General features: G+C 37.9%; 1 protein-coding gene across 1 annotated transcript in view; it reads right to left on the bottom strand.

Moving 5' to 3' along the window:
- Positions 1-22,508, bottom strand: part of LOC101885457 (CUB and sushi domain-containing protein 1) — a 219,117-nt gene that overhangs the window by 11,586 nt on the left and 185,023 nt on the right. Inside the window, exons 37-43 of the mRNA XM_073920566.1 lie at positions 18,373-18,546; positions 11,537-11,710; positions 10,324-10,397; positions 10,121-10,232; positions 2,179-2,358; positions 1,862-1,924; positions 22-183 (exon numbers count right to left, since the gene is read on the bottom strand). Coding sequence (XP_073776667.1) covers positions 22-183; positions 1,862-1,924; positions 2,179-2,358; positions 10,121-10,232; positions 10,324-10,397; positions 11,537-11,710; positions 18,373-18,546 — 939 coding nt within the window. The remainder of the gene's footprint in view (positions 1-21; positions 184-1,861; positions 1,925-2,178; positions 2,359-10,120; positions 10,233-10,323; positions 10,398-11,536; positions 11,711-18,372; positions 18,547-22,508) is intronic.

Raw genomic sequence — 22,508 nt, 5'->3', positions numbered from 1 at the left:
AAAAAGAAAAAAAAAACTTACCAGAAAGCTTAATGTGCACCCCGCTCTGCTCCAGAAGAGTGACGTTAACCCGACTAGTCGTGGCATTGAATGCATTGACCGTTACTGTGGCAGCCTGTCTCTTTCCCAGGTACTCATAGAATCCAGCCCATCCAGAGTTCAAAGAAAACACATCTGCTGGAACTAAACAAAACACATTGTTTTTTAAATCATTTATATGGCTGGAGATCTTACAAACGTACCTTACACTTGTCTAAAGAAATCACACAAAATAAAGAAAAAAAAAATTGGTAGAGTAAATAAAGTGTCCAAAAACTCTGCTAAACATTAAAAGTAAAGTTTACAATATATACCCTAGAGCAGAAGAACTAAAAGAAGTAATAATAATAATAATAATAATAATAATAAGGAGATGAAGATGAAAAGGAAAATACTTGGATATTAAGGACAATTACAGTTTCAAAGCAAAACAAATGAAATTTATTTAAAAAAAAATGTAGAGTTTATAGAAGCACACTGCTACTGTATGTTTATTGTATGTTAGTTAAACATGATCATTACGTATTGAACATTATCTTTAAAAAATACTTCATTTGGTTGACTTTGTCCACCAACATAACCAGATATTTAAAAATACTGAAATTATAAAGTGCTATAATGCTTTTTTAAATAAATTTCATCCATTTTTCAGTGAATATATTCAATAAATGTTGGTGCACTTTGACAAAACACTTTTATTAAACTGTTAAATTTATTAACATAGGGTTTTGTCAACAAATATTATTAGAAAAATTAAAATATGTTAAATTTAAATGAGGTTTTGCAAAATATAAATAAATATTATAAATAAATAAATATAACCTACAAAATTTGATAATTTTTTCATGCTTATTAGGATTTTTCCTCTTTATCAAAATTTTATTTAATATTTTTCCCTAACATAGAAATTCGGTATTCTATTTTTTGGACCGGGATCAAATATAATATATATACACCAATATATTATTGTAAAGGGCGAGGCAGTGGCGCAGTAGGTAGTGCAGTCGCCTCCCAGCAAGAAGGTTGCTGGTTTGAGCCTCGGCTCAGTTGGCGTTTCTGTGTGGAGTTTGCATGTTCTCCCTGCGTTCGCGTGGGTTTCCTCCGGGTGCTCCGGTTTCCCCCACAGTCCAAAGACATGCAGTACAGGTGAATTGGGTAGGCTAAATTGTCCGTAGTGTATGAGTGTGTGTGGATGTTTCCCAGAGATGGGTTGCGGCTGGAAGGGCATCCGCTGCGTAAAAACTTGCTGGATAAGTTGGTGTTTCATTCTGCTGTGGCAACCCTGGATTAATAAAGGGACTAAGCCGACAAAAAAATGAATGAATATTATTGTAAAAATCCTATAGAAAATATTCATTAAAAATGCCATTTATGCAGGGCATAATATAAATGAGTATATCCCTATATAAATGAGAACAAACTCTTGTATATACAGACAAGAAAAGCCTCAATTGTTTCTATTGAAACAATTTTAAGAGTCAATAAAAGGTCCAAACACTCTGCTAAACATTATAAGTAAAATATATCATTTGTACCTTAGAAAAGCAGCACTAAAAAGAGTTGAACAAAAAAACAAACAGCTTAACATGCAAATGAATTACAAATAGTTTATCACTGCCAGTTAACATTACAGAGGCAGTCTTACTTTTAACAATGAAATAATTAAAACTATTTTTGTTTTATATCTTTGTTACTTTGACATTTAAAAAAAAAAAAACATTTTCAGACAAAAGTGACCTGGGTTACCTTTGATGAAGGCCGAGTTTATTTTTTGATTACATCAAAATGGATCATTGAAAGGGGAACTTGAAAGGTTTCATACCACGAATCTTGTTTTTCTGCACGTCTGGATCCTCATTTGATTTGCTGTTTATTTTCGGTCCAACTAGGAAATAGAGCAAATAATTGATCATTTGACATTTCTGGATGCAACCTGCATGGCGGTAATAACAGTTAATCAAAGTTTCTTGCTGTAGTTTCTCTCAGAATGACTCACTTATACATCAGTTAGACACAAATAGCCTCTATTAATTCGTAAATGCTGACAGTAGCTACATATTTTTTTAACAGTTACGTTTTGTCTTCATATATATATATATATATATTTATATTTACTCATCAATCCAGCAGTTTCTGTACCTTTGCAGACTGGAGGTTTGCCTGTCCATCTCCCATCTGCTTTGCAGGTTCTGTGTTCTGATCCTCCAGCTAAGTAGAAGCCATCCTGGCATGTATACATGAGGGTGTAACCTAGAGTAGGCAAGTCTATAGCCTTTACGTCTACATGAGATGGTGTCTCCGGCTGCCTACATGCATGTGCTGAAAAGTAAAGAGAAAATAAATTACTTTATGTTCTTTCGAGGCAAATCACGTAAACCTATTTATTTTATTTTTTTTCTGTTTTGTTTTGGGTTTTTTAATTTACGTATGTACTTTTTTATTAGTTTGTTTGTTTGATTGTACAATGACATGGATCATTTAACACATGCTGTAACAGAAGACTGGACCAAAATACAATTTTGTAGCAATTTACTCCTTTTTTTTGTCTCCCAAGCAGACAAATCACTCCCTCTAGACCAGGATTGCTCACACTTGGTCCTGGAGGTTTGGTGTCCTCCAAATTTGAGCTCCAATCCAAATTAGACACACCTGAACCACCCAATAAAGCTCAAACTAGCATACTAGAAACTTCCTGGCAAATGTTGAAACAAGTTGGAGCTAAACTCTGCAGGACACTGGCTATCCATGACTGAGTTTGGACACCCCTGCTCTAGGACCATACAAGAGACTTAATTGAAATGGCTAATCTCACCACCTTCCCAGATCATTTACTGTGTAGTTTCTATATCAGGGGTGCCCAAACTCTATCCTGGAGGGCCGGTGTCCTGCATTGTTTAGCTCCAACTTCCTTCAACATACCTGGAAGTTAGAAACTGGAAGTTTCTATAAACCTAGAAGGAGCATGACTAGCTGGTCCAAGTAGGGTTGTAACTCAACTTTGCAGGACACTGTCCCTCTAGCATCAAGCTTGGGCTACCATGTTTTATATAGTCAGCCAGAGTGAGTGGACACAAGCAGGCCTTCTTCACTGCGATTTTGTAGTGGGCGATGCAAACCATTTATAACATTTCTCTGACCCTCTGAGTACATCTCCATTCCCAACCCAGAACCCAGCCATCCAACTCCATTGAGCCCACCGCAGATGAAGAGACTGAGTCCACCCTGATCATCGAGTCACTGGTAACAAGAACCCGCGTGTGAAATCAGTTGGGGCCAGGGCCTCAAGACAAATCTGACCAGCTGTGTAAGCCAGCACCATGTGTGTCACCGAGTACGTGTTTGTGGAGATTGAGGGCATGGATAAAACCCTGGACACACACCCACTGCTGACGATGATGTGGAACTGGTCTCTCGTGATCTTTTTTTACCATATTTTAAGAAGGATCACACCTGCTGGTCCCGGCCATCTCTCAATCTCTTACCTTCCTTGAGCCTCTGCTTGTCAAGCCTAGCTCTCCATTATTCCCTTAATTTCTACTACGCCCTTACCCAGCGCCTCAACTCCTTTGTTGGTCAGTTCCTCATCTCCAGCCTAATGGAGGGTCCTGTCCAGCCTCCCATTCTCTCTCCTCTGTCTCTGCCAGACAGCCTACTGGCCTAATCTCTGCTGATGTAGATACCTCATTGTCTAGCAAGGTCTACATAGTCCATACCTAGTCTATGTTTGTAGATACCTCAGCTCAATCTCAGCATGCCAAAGCTTATGCATTGGCTGTTCTTTGAGATTTCCAGTCTCAGAGTTGGAGGTTCTCTTGTCTCCTTACTCTAAAACATCAACACCATTTTAGCCCTCTTACCAATTGGTTCCACCTTTGGCTGTTGACTCAATCATCACTACCATGGCCTTTTAGCACACCAAATCCACCAGGGACCATCATTTACATTTACATTTAGTCATTTAGCAGACGCTTTTATCCAAAGCGACTTACAAATGAGGACAAGGAAGCAATTTACACAACTATAAGAGCAACAATGAATAAGTGCTATAGGCAAGTTTCAGGTCTGTAAAGTCTAAGAAGGAAAGTATTAGTAGTATTAGTATTTTATTTTTTAATTTTTTTTTATTTATTTATTTTTTTTTGGTACAGTTAGTGTGATATTCAGAGAGGCAATTGCAGATTAGGAAGTGAAGTGGAGACTAAATAGTTGAGTTTTTAGTCGTTTCTTGAAAATAGCGAGTGACTCGGCTGTTCTGATGCAGTTACGGAGTTCATTCCACCAACTGGGCAGATTGAGCGTGAGCGTTCGCGAAAGTGATTTCTTCCCTCTTTGGGATGGAACCACGAGGCGACGTTCATTCACAGAATGCAAGTTTCTGGACGGCACATAGATCTGCAGAAGTGAGAATAGATAAGAAGGAGCAAGGCGGAAGGAGCATCATCCTTCCACCTCTGCCTTGTCACACTGGATCCTCTTTTTCACCCTCATTCTTCAGCTCTCCATCTCCACCTTTTGTCTTCATCTCAATTTGTAAGGCCCCTGGTACCATCAGCCACATCTCCACCATGGCTCCTCACACTTTTGACTCCTCCATGGACTATCCTCTTGGCTGCACCCTGGTCCCTCCAACACCACCAAGGTTCCTCTGGGTGTCCCTTCCTCCATGTCCTCATCGAAAGCCCTCAACCTTCCTTTATGTATGCGCAACTGTTGCAGATTGAGTGCATTTGTGCATCTCATACCAAGACTTTGGTTTCATTGAAGAATACATCTGATTCTGCAAGCCAACAATTTAATATACCAGTAAAAACAGCTATTTTTAACAATTACAATTTGAGATTCGCAGTATGATGCATGCCATAGTTGTACATATACTACATTTATAGCCTTGTTAGGTTGGATAAACATAGTCATACCTCAGTTTTCAGCTAAAGGTTAAACAATTAGTATCGGCTGCTTCAAATGTCAAGAAATTGGTAAGAGTTTTTGTTTTAAAAATCCTCAGAGACTCTCTGAAATTTCAATAAAAGCTAAATCAGAAAGATACAGCAGTTGAGTCCCGGCAGAATACTACAGAATGGTTAAAACAAAGCCACACCACTAAAAGAAATGTTCTGGGACAAGCCTTGAGTGCAGCCATACTCCATAATATATGAGCCATGTCCTCACACCTCACTTTTTCGTCAACTCAATTCTCCATGCTTCTTAGCTTCTGACAGTTACACTTCTTTACACAACCAAGATGCCCCAAGGATTTGGCACGGTGCACTGCAAAGGGGTCCAAAAATTCAACATTTATGTACAAGCAGTTGACACATAGCTAACTTTAATCTTCATACCCCCATTGGTTCTTTTAACAATTGATATAAATAGCTTAAAGCAGTGTTTTCCAACCCTGTTCCCAGAGGCACACCAACAGTACATATTTGGAATGTCTCTTTTATTTGAGCCATTCATTTCAGATTTTGGAGTCTCTTCTAATGTTCTGATGTGTCAGTTTAGGTTTATTTGTTTAGGAAAATGTGCACTGTTGGTGTGCCTCTAGGAACAGGGTTGCGAAATACTGGCTTAAGGCTGTGGTATACTTCAAATTAAATCCTATTTCAGTTTGGAGGAAAAAAGAAGTTTGATTCACAGTATACCATTTTCGAACACTCCAACACCACCATGATGCAGTAGGTTGGGTTGAAAATGTCACACTGCACAACACAACAGTGATGGCGACTGAGAGAGAACAACAGGGTTGCAGCCAATTTCTGAAAGTGTACTTTTATTTAGCTTAAATCTTACTTGTTTGTCTTTTGTTTTTTGTTTCTCAATTTGTTGGTTGTTAATGTCATGAAGTCAATGTAAATTGACACCAAAAGAAAGAAGTGTAACACAATGAAATGTATGAAGTGGTCACAATTTATAATCATATATTTTTGGTGGGAAATAATTGTTTTAGCAAAACATTTCGTTTATAATTTAGTTTTAGCATATTGTTAGTTGAGGTATGACAACTCAGACAAGGTTGCATCAGCGGACGTGTAGCAATCTGGTTCTGATATCTGTCACAGTGGTCTATTTAAATGACGCATTTCCTCTCTCTTCAGCGTTTGGCTGCTCACCAATTCTACACTCCCTCCAACATTTCCAACTCCTCCTCAATCATTTCTGATATCTGTACAAAGTATTAGCCAAGTATATGGTAATCAGCCTCATGTCTCATTAACTCATAATCAATATTTTTGTTTTGTTGTGTTACTCCATGGGGGTTGACTTGCTGCTACTCCCCCCACTCTCTCCATCCGGCCTGAATAAATGGCCTAAAAAAGTTTTGCCCAGAACAAAACCATCCACCTATTTCAACCTGGGGATACTTATACCAAGGTCCCTAGAGATGGGAATATGCAGTGCCATTGATGTGATCCAAGACCTGTGAAGAGATGATGCCAATTATCAAGAACCTCAAGGACAACACAAGACATAATGCCAACCATAAAGGACTTCTAGTGGTCTCCATAGTCCTGGACCAGGCCGTATACTGAGCAGATGCTGTGGTGGTCATGAAGGAGTGAGACCATGAGTCTGATTCCTGAAAGACCTCAGTGACAGACAGGTCTTGGCATTGATCCAGAAGGGCCAGCCTAAACATCTGCCGGTGATCTACTTGCACCTGCAGCTACTCTACGATGGACATACAGCATTCTCCAGCCTAAACTGCAGCTCTGCACAAGAAGTTTGCCCAGAGGAGGCATCATTTCAGGTGCCACTGTGGCTCAGTGGTCAGCACTGTCGCCTCACAGCAAGAAAGCCGCTAGTTAGCGTCCCGTGTGGGCCAGAAGGCATATCTGTGTGGAGTTTGGATTTTCTCTCTGTGCACGTGTGGGTTTCCTCGGGGTGCTCTCGTTTACACTATAGTATATAGTATTACATCCAAGACACATGGTATTGGATATATTGGGTAAAAACTAAAATTAGTGTTTGAATGAGAGAGTGTATGGGTGCTTCCTAGTGCTGGTTTGCAGATGGAGGGGCATCCGTGTCATAAAACATATGCTGGAAAAACTGGCAGTTCATTCCAGTGTGGCAACCCCTGATAAATCAGGTACTAAGCTGAAGGACATTAAATGATGACATTATTTCAGTTCATTGTTATTTCATTTGAAGTATAGCGGGGCCTTTAGAGAATAATCACTGGGACAGTGACAAGGATCAAATGCATGGCACTGCTTGAACTTCTATTTTAAAAAGTAGATTTCACACAGAACCTTCACACTGCTACTCAATGGGAGCGTTTAAGATGATCACCCTTAGCTGCCCTCACTCTGTACTATTTCAAACAATGCCATCCTGCAGTAATTTCCCATGTAAAGACCTTACTCTCTTTTTCCTCACCTACCTTTGCTCTCCTGATAGTACATCATCAATCACACACTAATGAAACCTTGTTTTTAATCTAAAATAACACTATGACTGTGCTACAGAACCAAGGAAGCTGCTCTTCTGTCAGAAACCTACGTAAGAAGCACACTGTTTGATGCAGCAAGCAAAGTAAAACGGTACCCAATAATTGAGTGATTCTTAGTCAACCTACAGTATGAAGTAAATAGTGTCTTTCGCATAGCAGATTTGACTCTCACTCACTGAAGTCAACAGAATTTGCTGTTTTATAGCATGTTGCTAAGCTAATTGAGTGAATTCTGCAAGGTTTTCCTGATGTCTTTTGCACATGAACATTTCCAGCTTGTTATCAAACTATTTCATAACTGTAACAAAAGGCAATTCAATCATAACTTCATGTTAAAACAGCTATCATAACATTATTTATCAATATGTGGCTCTTTTTGGGTTCAGGGAAGCTCTAGAAATTAAGAATGTAAAACAAGAAATACATTCCCAGCTAGCCAAATTCATGTGGCTCAAATCCGGCCCACACCAGACACTTACATCCGGCCCACATACCGCATGAAATGATGGTACTTGGGTGGCCCGCTCCTGTTTTTCAGATCTGGGCCACAAGCCATAGCAATATCACATATCAGCCAGAATTCAACCAAATGAACCAGAACTGACCCTATTCTAGGCCACAGTTTGCTTTTATTCTGGCCCAGATCCGGCACACACCAGACACTTACACCTAGACCACATACTGAATGGAATGATGGCTCTAGGGCGGTCCACTCCTGTTTATCAGATCTGGGCCACAAATAAGCCAAAGCAATACCACATATTAGCCAGAATTCAACCAAATGAACCAAAACTGACCCTATTCTGGGCCACAGTTTGCTTTTATTCTGGCCCAGATCCAGCCCACACCAGACACTTACATCTGGACCACATACCGAATGGAATGATGGCTCTAGGGCGGTCCACTCCTGTTTATCAGATCTGGGCCACAACTAAGCCAAAGCAACACCACATATTAGCCAGAATTAAACCAAATGAACCAAAACTGACCCTATTCTAGGCCACAGTTTGCTTTTATTCTGGCCCAGATCCGGCCCACACCAGACACTTACATCTGAACCACATACTGAATGGAATGATGGCTAAAGGGTGTCTGTTCCTGTTGGTCAGATCTGGGCCACAACTAAGCCAAAGCAACACCACATATTTGCCAGAATTCAACCAAATAAACCAAAACTGACCTTATTCTGTTTGCTTTTATTCTGGCCTAAATCTGGCCTTTTACTTTTAATAATGGACCAAACATCAGTGAATTATATTTTTTTTATCACCGGTTGTGCCTCACTTCATTTTGTTTGCTGTAATGAACAAACTTTTCATGCAAAATTCTTAAAAGTCACAGCAGCCCAAAGGCAAATTTTTATTAAAACATTTAGGGCTATGAGCCCAACTAAAGCAAACACTTTTCTCCATGATGGTGACTCTAGTCTATGTGGTCCACATATGTTTTAAGATAACTGGGCCACATTTGCCATATCTTCTCTGGGCCGCTTTAGGCTCACAACCACATTGGCCAGAGCTAACTGTGCCAAATATTTGCCAAAAGTGTTCCACATATGTCTTAAGATAATTGGGCCACATTTGCACCTACATGTATAAGCCACTTTAGGTTTAGACTCAGATTACCCTCAAATGCCGACTGTGGCCCACATTTGTCCTCACATTTGGGCCAAATTTATCATTTTCCACATGGGTCACATTGGGCTCACATTCAGATTACATTTTGCCAAAAATGGCCCATACAAGAATTTGAATATTTGGCCCCTCTTTCCCATTGTACAGGTGGGCCACTTCAGGCTCACATTCATTTTGTCTGGGGCAAAGGAATACCACCAGTGCCACATAACTGCCTAAAGTGGCCCACATTCGTATGCTATCTGGGTTGGGACCATTGTTTTTGTTTACATTGCTCAAAAAGGTCTACACTCACAGTAATGACATCAGCAAAGCCATCAGCAAAGCCAAAACATTATTTTGACTATTCAGAAAGTTTCATATTGTGTGAGCAGTATAATGCTGACTTAAACGACAGATTCTTATCAATTCATTGTCTTTACCCAATGTCACATTCATAGGAACACCCACCAGAAAGATAATGTAAAGCTTCCCTCCACTAATACAAATGTGCAAAAATAAATGAATTGAAAATGGAAAAAGTCTCTTTTGTAGCATTTTCTCACAGAATACCAATAAAAGAAGCCCCTTAATGTACGATTTAGTATGCTTTATTCTTTTTCTGGGCTCATTTTCATTCAAGTATTCATTAAGCCTCATCAAAAAGGTTCCTAATGAATTTGATCATCTAATATCTTAGTATACCAAGGGAAATTAAGTATGTCCCACTGATTTTAGTGATATATAGGTCTTGAAACAGATCTGTTTTGCAGTTTTGTCCACAATGAATCTGCTTCAGCCAGTGACTGAATACTATTTTTCATAATGACTACATTGTATTTTTATTCCTCGCATATGGTTTAATTGTTATTTTTATATTTATTATTATTTTTTGTCACAATGCATAATGAAACTGCCATCACTGGCTAAAAAAAGATTTCTTACAACAGCCTTCACACTCGGGCTAAAATTAACATAACGTTTTGGAAGAGAGTCAGAATGTAGTGATAATTACCAACACACTCAGGTTGCATCCCACTCCATGTTAAATTTTCTAAACACGTTCTTGTTGTTGAGCCAAGGATGTGGTAGTTTTTCCGACATCTGAAGAAAATTTTGCTTCCGACCTGAAAGAATTAGAATAAAAGAATAAAATACTGAAATGAAACCTGTAATTCAATAAACTAAAGAAGAAGAAATGGTTGAATATCTTCTCACGTCAAATCCCTGAGCCTGGACTGGAATTCCATACGCTGGGGTGCCGGGATCCTTACATGCGCTGTTTGTTGAATCTATAAATACATATTTAGAGTACACATTTCAAAATATATGATTACAATGTATACTAACACATTGCAATAAGAAGCTATAGTCCACATTTATCATTGCATTACCTAACAACCTTACTCAAGTTAGTTATTATTAAGATGTTTAATTGTCACAAACCTATTTAAGTTTCTTTCTTTTGTTGAACACAAAGGATTATAAGACTGTATGCATATACTGTATATATATATATATATATATATATATATATATATATATATATATATATATATATATATATATATATATATATATATATATATATATATATATATATATATATATATATATACAGGGCTTGACATTAACTTTTTTGATCATGTTACTAGCCACTCTGATTTTCACTAGCCACAACTTTGTTGTTGGGAAAATCTTTTTATATGCATAATTATGACTTTGACATGCTAAAATTACTTTATTTAGTTTTTTTGTTTCGTCCACATCTCTTCTTATTCATTGCACATTTTGTGCGGTGTGTATGAGCAAATGGGCCATGGTTTCATAGTGTTCTATTACAATTAGTTTTTATTTCAAATGACTTTTCAGAACTCAAAATTAGGGATTTAGCAAATGTATCTCTGACCACACCAAACAATTATTTTACCAATATTGGTCAAACTGTAGTGAGTTTATTGATCTGCTGCCACTCTATGTGGGTGGAGAAATACAGAAGGGTGAAGAATATCATATTTCAAGAACCAGACAGAACTGTTGTATAAATGTGTGTTTGGGTATGTGTGTGTGTGTGTGTGTGTGTGTATATATATATAAATACATTTATTTTTTTGTTTCGTTTTTTAGGCTTAAGTCACTTTATTGATCGGGGGTCGCCACAGTGGAATGAACCGCCAACTTATTCATCATATGTTTTATGCAGCAGATGCCTTTCCAGCTGCAACCCATGACTGGGAAACACCCTTACACTCTCATCCACACTTTTACACTCCGGACAATTTAGCTTACCCGATTCACCTATACAATATGTCTTTGGACTGTGGAGGAAACCGAAACACCCAGAGGAAACCCACGCAATCACGGGGAGAACATGCAACCTTCACACAGAAATGCCAATTTTTTTTTTTCTTCAAAGAGCATAGTGGCTCACCAATGCAAGAAGGCTGAAATCCACTCCAGGAAGCGTCTGCTTCACAAAGTCTTCTAGAAGAGCCCACCAGCAGGTAAGGAGGTCTGCAGTGGAATGTCACTTCTGATTTATAGGTGAACTGCCGGCCCTCCATGTAGCCCTCTGCAGGGGTCCCTGGATCTCCACATAGCACGGCTGTAAAAGACACAAATCAAAAAAGACTTCACTTTATCAGTGTCTCAGTTTAGCTACTTTCTTTTCTAGAACATCATTTAGTATTAAAATGTGCAATGTGTTTGAAAATGACAAATTGCAACAGTCAAAAAGAACTAACACTAGCAGAAAGTCTTTTAATCACACAGGTAATCACATTTCAGAAGTCATACTGTTATAATAGTCCCCTTTGTTTATATCATTATGGGTTTCACTTGTTTGAGGCTTATTTTTAAGCTTATTTAGCTGTCAGAGTCAACAAACAGATGACCTAATATAGATCCAACAAATTTTTTTTTGAAAATAAACAGATCAAAAACAAATTATTAAAATATGAGGGGAGATCTCATAAGTAGAGGAAGATGATTCCATCAAATAACTGATACTGAAGTGGCTGAGCATTTGAAAGTTTCAGCATGGACTATATGTATAGGGTGCTCGACCAGTGGCTGCCTTATATGCTAGGACAAATGTTTGAACTTGATTCTAGCAGGTACAGGGAGCCAGAGGTGTGATATGGAAGAAGGCTGAATATCAACTAGTTTACAGTATTCATGCTGAACTGCATAGTGAGGTACTGTATGTACTGTCAGGGAGACCAGGACTAACTTTTTTTTCAAAAAGAAAGACATATTTTCAGACCAAGTTGACAAAATCTATATTTAATTTAGCATTAATTGTGTAAGAATACACAGCGAATATGACATAAATAACACTATGTACACTAGTAAAAGTGAATGGGTGAATAAATAATAGGGTCTTCTTCCTTTTTACCTGTCATCAGTTGAATTATTATTATTATTATTATTATTATTATTATTATTATTATTATTATTAATATACAGTTTATTGATGTTTATTAGATGACTTAGAAATAGAGGACAGAAAATATGATTGGCTCAGTATAATAATAAGTAGAAAATGACAACATATAAACAAATGGCAGCTTGACAACTCAGCATTTAAAATCAGTTAAATCTAGTTCTCAGATCTTTCACTTTTGCAGAATTGCAAAATCGTGGTTGATGTTTTTCTGAATATATACTGTTAATGCTGTTGTATTTATATGCTGCTAAATGTGTTACAAATATGATATAGATTTCTTTAGTTCGAAGGATAAAAATTGACAAAATTAAATAAATAAATAAATAAATAAATAAATGAAAAAGTTTTTAACTAAAAATAGTTTGGTAAAAACGATTAGTTAATTTAAAATGTGCATTAAAAGTCACTAGTTGACGTCACTTAATAAAGTGACTAAGCCCATTGTAACTTGGAACTGTTAAGCTGACTTAACTACAAATCCCATCATGCACCTCTCACACACACCAGTTCCAGTTCTCACACTGATTGCACAAACACTGGAAGCTCAACATAGACTGATTACCAGGACTATAACTACACCTCACATTCACGCACACAGTGCTGAGTCTTCTTACTGTAACATCACAAAGTGTTTTCTGTATCTAGTCTTTCTGTGATTGATCCTTGCCTTGTTTACTTTGTCTGCCATCTGCATCGACTATTTGCCGGTTACTTGACTTTGTCTTTTTGGTTAGCTGTATGTACCCATTTGCTCGTGTGTTTGACCATTGCTTGCCTGACGAACCTCATAATAAGCTGCATGTGGATCCTCACCTTCGGTGTCACCCGACTCCTTATGTTACAATTTTCAAGGCAACTGGCTTACTCATTGAAACAAATAGTCACATGACAGCTTGACAAGCTAGCATTGAAAATCAGTTAAATCTACTTTTCAGAACTTTCATTTTCAAACAACTGCAAAATCTTAGTTGATGCTTGTCTGAATATATACTGTTATTGTATTTATATGCTGCCAAATATGTTACAAATATAATATAGATTTTTTAAGTTCGAAGGATAAAAAGTGACAAAATAAAATAAATAAATAAAAAATAAAAAAGTTTGTAATTAAACATATTTTGGTAAAAATCATTAGTCAATTAAAAATGTGCATTAAAAGTCACTAGTTGATGTCACCTAATAAAGTGACTTTTCCCATAGTAACTTGGAACTGTTAAGCTGACTTCACGTCATTATCATAATTATGCACACAGTTCATTTACTTAATATTTTTGTCACAATCAGCTGCGACCTAGCAGTTGCAGATAACTGGAGAACTACACATCCCGTCATGCACCTCTCACACACACCAGTTCCAATTCTCAAACTGATTGAACACACACTGGATTACCAGGATTATAAATACACCTCACATTCACATACACAGTGCTGAGTCTTTATTTTAACGACACAAAGTGTTTTCTGTATCCAGTCTTTCTGTGATTGATCCTTCCCTTTTCTGTTATCCTCTGTAACTGGGAACTGTTAAGCTGATTTAACTTATTTTTTAGAATTATGCACAAAATCAAATTGCTTTATTTTAAAGTAATGAGTTTACTCTTTATTATTATTATTATTATTGGAAGTAAACTAATCCCTTTAAAAACAAAAGGATTACACACCTTTTTACGTAAAGTCAACAGATTGCTTATTGCAGAGTAGCATATACAACCACTGCTGGGAAAAAAGAAAACAAGCACTCGTGTGTTTTGCCTTAAAAGTTTTAGTCTTTGTGACATTTTTTTTCCCCATGAGACAACTACCCCTGTTCTCCACTATATAATAGTACTTTTTGACGTGGGTACTTATAATAGGTTTCTTTTCTTTTTTTCCCTTGCACTTTTAACAAGGATTTTTTTTTTTTTTGTAAGAGCTGACATTGTGTCAAAGGCTTACAATAAAAGCCAGAAGGATTTAACAGCAGACTCTGTGCATGCACCTTATACCTTTCACGCTGCATGCTGAAAAGCCAGGCTACTTGAGGGATCCATTTGTGATGTGTTGACACTTGTATTGAAAATGCCAAAACAGGTTTTATGATGTGTTGTAGCTGCGTTTCACACAATTTCACTCAAGCTATGAACTTTCCATCATAGTGACACAACACTCCAACCACAACAACAGCAGCCACTGAAGATACCATGGGCTCATATATATAATATATAGTGCTGGGTGGTATGATGGTATATATGCTGTTTTTTTTTTTTTTTTAATGAAATTCACTTAATGAAGTAAGTTAGTTTAACGTATTAAAAAGTTGAATGAAGCCGCTGTCGCCACTGGCTTGCTTGGTTTGGCACTTGTGGAGCTGTGCATTGATGGATTTGCTCTTCAGTGTTTGGACTTTCAGCAGTGAAAAATAAACCATACTGAACTGAACTAAACTGAACTTCAATTCTAAAAACTGGACTGACAAACTCAACGTACGAGAACATCAATGTAAAAGCTGCTTTGACACAAACTACATTGTAAAAGTGCACGATACATAAACATGAATTGAACTGAATTGAATGTTCAAGCAAAAGATCACAGGACTCAATGACTACAGACCTGTTGCCTTAACATCTGTAGCCTTGAAGTCATTCGAAAGACTGGTGCTAGCATATCTGAAGGACATCACTGGACCCCTTACAGTTTGCCTATAGAGCAAACCGGTCTGTGGATGATGCAGTCAACATGCGACTGCATTATCCCCTACAACATCTGGACAAACCAAGTAACTACGCAAGGATTCTGTTTGTTGAGTTCAGTTCTGCCTTTAACACCATCGTCGCATCACTGCTCGAGCACAAAATGACCCAGCTCTCTGTTCCTAGCTCTGTCTGTCAATGGATCACTAGCTTTCTGACAGATAGACAACAGCTAGTCAGAATAGGCAAAATCACATCCAACAGCCTCACCATTAGCACTGGTGCCCCCCAGGGATGCGTTCTCTCCCCTCTGCTCTTTTCCCTGTACACCAATGACTGCACCGCAAAAGACCCCTCCATCAAACTCATTAGGTTTGCAGACGACACTACTGAAATCGGCCTCATCTGGAACAGAGACAAGTCTGCATACAGACAGGAGGTGGAGCGGCTGGCGTTATGGTGCAGATACAACAACCTGGAGCTGAACATGCTCAAAACAGTGGAGATGATAGTGGACTTTAGGAGAAACCCCCCTGCACTCCCCCCATTCACCATCATAAACAGCACTGTGGCTGCAGTAGAGTCATTTAGGTTCCTGGGCACCACCATCTCTCAGGATCTGAAGTGGGACATTCACATAGACTCTATTGTGAAGCAGAGACTGTACTTCCTTCGTCAGTTGAGGAAGTTTAACCTGCCACATGAGCTGCTCGTGCAATTCTACTCACCTGTCATCCAATCCATCCTCTGCACTGCCGTAGTCCGCATAGTCCGGACTGCTGAACGTATCACTGGAACTATACCTTTCCTAAACTTCAAGAACTGTACTCTTCCAGACTGAGTAAAAGGGCTCGCAAAATTACTCTAGACGCCTCGCACCCAGCACACTTCCTGTTCGAACTGTTACCGTCTGGTTGGCGCTTCAGAGCACCATGCACAAAAACAGCCAGACACAGGAAAAGTTTCTTTCCTCAGGCCATCTACCTTATGAACAGTTAAATATCCCCAACTGTACAATAAATATGTGCAATACTTTCTTATATGCACTTGTACACAGCACCTTATAACAAAATACATTGCAGTTTTTCCATTCGCATTGTACACAGCACCATATAACCTGCATATTTATAACAAATCTGTACATACAATTCCACATCCAGGTTTCTTGACTAACTGCATCTCTGTTTAATGTTTATCATCTTTTTTTATGTGCATTTTGTGTTGTCACTTGTCACTTTTTGTACACTGGAAGCTTCTGTAGCCAAAACAAATTCCTTGTGTGTGTGAAGCACACTTGGCAATAAAACTGATTCTGATTCTGATGAGTTATGACTGAGGGTGCTTTCACACCTACACTTTTGTTTCGGAACGTATCTCGTTTGCCCAGTTAGCGCGGTTCATTTGGCATATGTGAACAGGGCAATCGCGCTCTGTTCCGCGCCAAAGTAATCGCTCCGAGATTGCTTGAATGAGGTGGTCTCGGCTCGATTGAAACGAACCCTGGAGCGGTTCGATTGCAGTGAGAAAGCAAACGATCCGAGCGCGGTTTTATCACAGTGTTTTATGGATATGTAATAGGCTTACGGCTATATGAAGAGAGAATTATGAGTAGGGCGGGAAGTTTCGCGAGTCTCCGGATGCCCGCAAACGAGTGATGATCTCCTGGTGATCTCGCGTCTCTCTCCCAGTCCTCAAATAGGCATCGTCGCGCACCCTTCTCACCCCTCCCCACCGTGTCTCTCCTCAGACACGTCACGCGCGCACCCTGTCAATCACCACCAAACCACCACCTCTCCTGACAGCTGAGCGGGACGCTGCAAAATAAACCCTGACACTCTGACCAATGTGAGGAGAGTTTACTCGCACGTGACTTGTTTTAGCTCTTTTGATCCGATTAGAAACTTTGCAGTGTGAAAGCGAACTGCTCCAAGACCAAAGAGCAACAATGTAACAATTGTAATCTCTGTTTCGGAAAAACTGAATCGATTCACAGGTGTAAAAGCACCCTTAATTAATTCTGTTATTTGTGTTAACAGAATTATTAGCCCCCCTTTGATTTTTTTTCTTTTTTAAATATTTCCCAAAAGATGTTTAACAGATTCAGAAACTTTTTTACAGTATGTCTGATAAAGTTTTTTTTTTCTTCTATAGAAAGTCTTATTTATTTTAGTTTGACTAGAATAAAAGCATTTTTTTTATTTTTTTAAGCACCATTTTATAGACAAAATTATTAGGCGCTTTAGGCTAATTTTTTTTCCGAGTCTACAAAACAAACTGTAATTATACAATAACTTGCCTAATTACCCTAACCTATCTAATTAACCTAATACATTACAAACCACAGAAGAGGGCAAAATCATCAGCAGAATAGCGCTTCTTCTCATACTTCAGCCTCCACATCAAAGTTCCTGAAAGTAAAGAAGGTCAAGGTGCTCCTGAATTGGCCAGCCCAATCACCGGACATGAACATTATCGAGCATGTCTGGGGTAAGATAAAGAAGGAGGCATTGAAGATGAATCTAAAAAATCTTGATGAACTCTGGGAGTCCTGAAAGGACGCTTTCTTAGCCATTCCGGATAACTTTATCAATCAGTAATTTGAGTTATTGCAGAGATGTATGGACTCAGTCCTCCAGGTTCATGAGAGTCAGACACAATATTAATTCTTTTTCCACTGCAGCATGACTTTATATTCGATGCTGGACATTATTTCTGTTAAGTGACAAGACTTTTGTCTAAGCAAAGTCAGACCTTACGGCCCTAATTAAATAATCAAAAATTAAGGCATGATCATCTTTTATTTTGGTAAAATAAACATAATCTAGAGGTATTTGCCTTTTATATAAGCCACTTCTGATACCAAATGATCAACTAAAAGTCAAGTTTTTATTTGCTGTTCCTAAAACTTGGGTAGGCGACACAACGTCTATACTATAAATAACATCATTCTACAATGTCCTGGTGTACAGTGGTATAAAGCATATTAGCACAAAAACAAACTGTATTTTCTATCAATCGCAGCCTTATTTTCATTTGTAATCAAACGTGCCATCTACTGAAGCAAAACACATTGTTTACATCCTCTTTTTTTCATGGATGTGCTAATGGGTTCAACTCTGTTTGATGTTAATGGAACAACACAGTACTTACGCAGACACTGAGGGATTTCACCACGCCATGTGCCATTCCCTTCACATGTGGCTATTCCTGGAGAGGATAACTGGTATCCTTCAAAGCAGCTGTAGGTAACACTTGAACCCCACTGCTGGTCGGACCCCTCCACTCGGCCATAGTGGATCGCTGGAGGCTGGCCACACATGATGACTGCAAAAACACCACCGCAACAATGTAAGCGTGTCGATATTCAGTATATTATCATAATGAACATTCACAATATTGGAATTGTGCGTACTTCTAAATATCCTGAATAGTTATTTATTCATTAAAAAAGGTCCTACTATGTAAAAGACACATTTATATGGGGTTTAAACACAGTTGTGTGGCACATTGTGTAAATATAACCATCTTCTAATGGTAAAAATGCATTAATTTATGTTTTTTTATTTTCACAGTTGATATAAACAGTCTGCAGAAACACTTTGATTGACATTCTCTCTGTGTACACGTCATCACAGGGGGAAAGCTCCACCCATTAGTGAAGATCTCTTTCTCATTAGTATATGACGTCAGTCTTGTGTTTGAATCTGCCACTATGCTGACACATAAGCATTTGTAGCTCCCCCCTCTTTTGAAAACAGCCTAATATCATATAAATTTAAAGTGACAGTCACTAAAATGGCACAATTAGGATCAAAGCCTAAAAGGGGGAGTTATAAGACATTATTTGTGGAATATTTTGATCTGAAACTTCACATGCACACTCTAGGGACATCAGAGACTTCATTTGCATTTTGTAAAAAGGGGCATGATAGGTCCCCTTTAAACTTTTAGAGTGCTTTTAAAGAACATTCACGTTGTATTTGCAGTGGTTTTCATCACAGCATCGAATGCTTGCAGACTCAATTGGATACTTCAAACATTTTCACATGGTTATCTACCCTGCCACATGCTGAAATATGATTTTAGCCCCGATTTTGACTCGCCGACAGGTTTTGAGAAATCGATGCTAAAGGCCTGAAATCACATGCAAATCGGTGCTCGTGCACGTGAGTGACAATCGCACAGTATGAACTATCAAAGACCCGATCTCAGAGAATCGCTGATGTGTCGCCAATGCCTGTGAGATATTTGGCGTGCTAAATATCTGGAGTTGTCGGCGATTCGAATCATGCTGTGTGAATTGGGATTTGACTGAAAATAACATCGGCGATCACCTACAGCCAATGAGAGAGCAGCATTCATTTTGCGTGTGTACCTACAGGCCAGCGGGAGGTTGAGGGGAAAGTTAAAAGCGCTCAGTTACGGTTTATTTAGACCCAAGAAATGGAGGAAAAACTAGTGGAGGTTTGACAGGAGCACCCGTGTCTGTTTGACGTTTAATTCAGAAAGTTAAAAAAGAAAGTTGAGGAGAAATTGCTAATTCCCTTCTAACCCAGGTGAGCAAATATGTACATTTTCTACCTCATTAAAGACTTCTTTCTCATTATGTAGTTAATGACAAAAGATATACTACGTGTTTTTGGCTGTGAGACGTAGTTTGAATGAAGTTGTCAGTGATTCTTCTTATTGTAAAGTCATGCAATGTGAAAACCCCTGTCGCCGATCCATCTTGCAGTGTAAACAAAGCAGCGACAAAATGCTAGCCCAGATAGTCATGCAGTGTGAAAACATCTGTGACACAATTGCTTTGAAAATCATGCAGTCTGAACTCAGCATAAAGTTTCAACTCAAAACACACATCAGAACATTTATTAGACCTTTCAGAAGATTGGAATTTGCTGTTCTGAACACTGTGTAGCTGTTTTTGTTGCATGTGCCTTTAATGCTAGTTTTCATCGTCCACCAATCCCACGTGCCTGTAAGAGTGTGTTCAATCTCCGCCTCGGCTGTGTCAGATAAACAGCACAGTGACAGATATAAACACGTAAGTTGTGAGAAATACTACAGTAAGATTTTTCCCAATGATTATTTGATGTATTTGTTGTGAGGTTATTCAAGCCTTTCTGCAAAGATCAGTCACAAAGTGTCATTATAAAGTTTATTCACACACACAGCAAGGACACACGCACACAGTGCGGGTGTTTAACCTTCACTGTTTCTGCACGGAAATTGTGACAGGATACATGTTAATATCCACTGCTGTATGGACATCCGTTATGTTAATGTACAAAATAAACCTGATTTAACGTCTATAAACCGGGACTGGAACGTTTTCTTTTATAATTGTACTGACATGCGGCTGTGGAAACGAAGTCAGTAAAATCGCTGTAATTCATTACAAACATGCAGTGTTTTAAACGTTAAACGTTAAATGTTTTAAACTTGTAAAACTCATTCTTGATCACATTTAATGATGATTGATGATCACAGAGAGCCAAACAGATCTTGTAATCCCAGTTGCTTTGCGCACGTCCTGTCTTGTTGACTATACTCGTCACTATGGAGACATGTTAATATGTGGCTGCCAATCAATTCGGTGGGTGGAAAAACCGCATTCCTACATTATATTGCAATGGGCCTCAAAATAGCAAGGATTTGAATCCTATTTTAACCTCAGAAAATTAAAAAAAAGAAATGTATTGTGTTTTAATCACCCCAATATGACTGTGTACGCAATATACCTACACACGGTTCTGTCCAAACAGCTTACAGAAGATGATTTTCATCATAGGTGCATAGACAATATGATAAAATCATAGACAATATGATATGATACACTCTCAGAAATAAAGGTGCGTGAGCTGTCATTGGGGTGGTACCTTTTCAAAAGGTACAAATTTGTAGCTTAAAGGTCCATATAAATACCTCAAGGGTACATATTAGTACATAAAAAGTACAAAAGTGTTCCTGTTAAAATTTTTAGGTACTAATGTATAATTTTGAGGTACCAATAGAAACTCTTTAGGTACAAATGTGTACCTTTTAAAAAGGTACCACTCCAGTGACAGCTTGCATAATATAACCATATTTCTGAGACTGTACAAGTCGTAGTCATTTGATTGAATGTTTTTAATATCTAATAAAATACAGTGTTTTTTTTTTATTATATTAACATAACTGTAACTGTAATAAATCTGACATGTTCTCACTGTTTTTTCAACATTGTAAGTAACTTTTACAAATGAGGCTTTGTTGAAAAGTTTTTTTTTCATACTAGGATCTACAGTCTTGTGTTTTGTTTTTCCTCAATAAAAACCTTAATTTCAAAACTGCCTGATTTTTACTTGTTATCTTTCACTAATATTTCAATTTGTTTGGTAGTATGAAGCAATAAAGTTTGACAAAAAATAAGAAATCATTTAGGGGAAACATTTTTTACACCACTTTTTTCTTTTTCAAATATTTCCCAAACGATGTTTAACAGAGCAAGGACATTTTCACAGGATGTCTGATATTATTTTTTTCTTCTGGAGAAAGTCTTATTTGTTTTATTTCGGCTAGAATAAAAGCATTTTTTATTTTTTTAAACACCATTTTAAGGTCAACATTATTAGCCCTTTTAAGCAATTTTTTTCCTTCTGTCTCAGAACAAACCATCATTATACAACGACGTTATTAGAAATGAGTTATTAAAACTATCATGTTTAGAAATGTGTTAAAAAAAAATCTTCTCTCCGTTAAACACAAAATGGGGAAAAACTAAACAAGGGGGCTAATAATTGAGGGGGGCTAATAATTCTAACTTCAACTGTGCTTACTCAAAAGCATACATAACAATAAACTGAACTGTTTTGTTTCTTTTTTTACTTTTGGTATGCACCTACAATAGAATTTAATTTCACTGTTCTACATTCAGATTCCATATTCTGTATGCTACCTAACTAAGGAAAAAAACAGGAAGGGATTTGTCTCTAAGATGTCTCCAAACACAACAACCCTTTCTTTCACATGCTCCAACCACGGACAGAGAGATATAAAAGACAGCATACTAACAAGGGGCTTAGTGTTTATTGTCTCTTTATTATTACACTCTGTTTACTGATGGGAGAGAATGTATTACTAAAGGGAGCAAATGATAATTAAATAGGACTCTGCACTAAAAAAATCCCTTCAAATATCCAGACATTTCGTCTTGCATCCAAAAACATATAGATGAATTTTTCTAGAAAATGGTCGTGAGGAGGCTGAGCTGTCAGCATTGCACTACTCACTGATTTCATTCTGAC

This window comes from Danio rerio, chromosome 13 (genome assembly GCF_049306965.1).
Source record: "Danio rerio strain Tuebingen ecotype United States chromosome 13, GRCz12tu, whole genome shotgun sequence".
NCBI lineage: Eukaryota > Metazoa > Chordata > Actinopteri > Cypriniformes > Danionidae > Danio > Danio rerio.
This window is presented reverse-complemented; position numbering and strand designations above follow the sequence as displayed.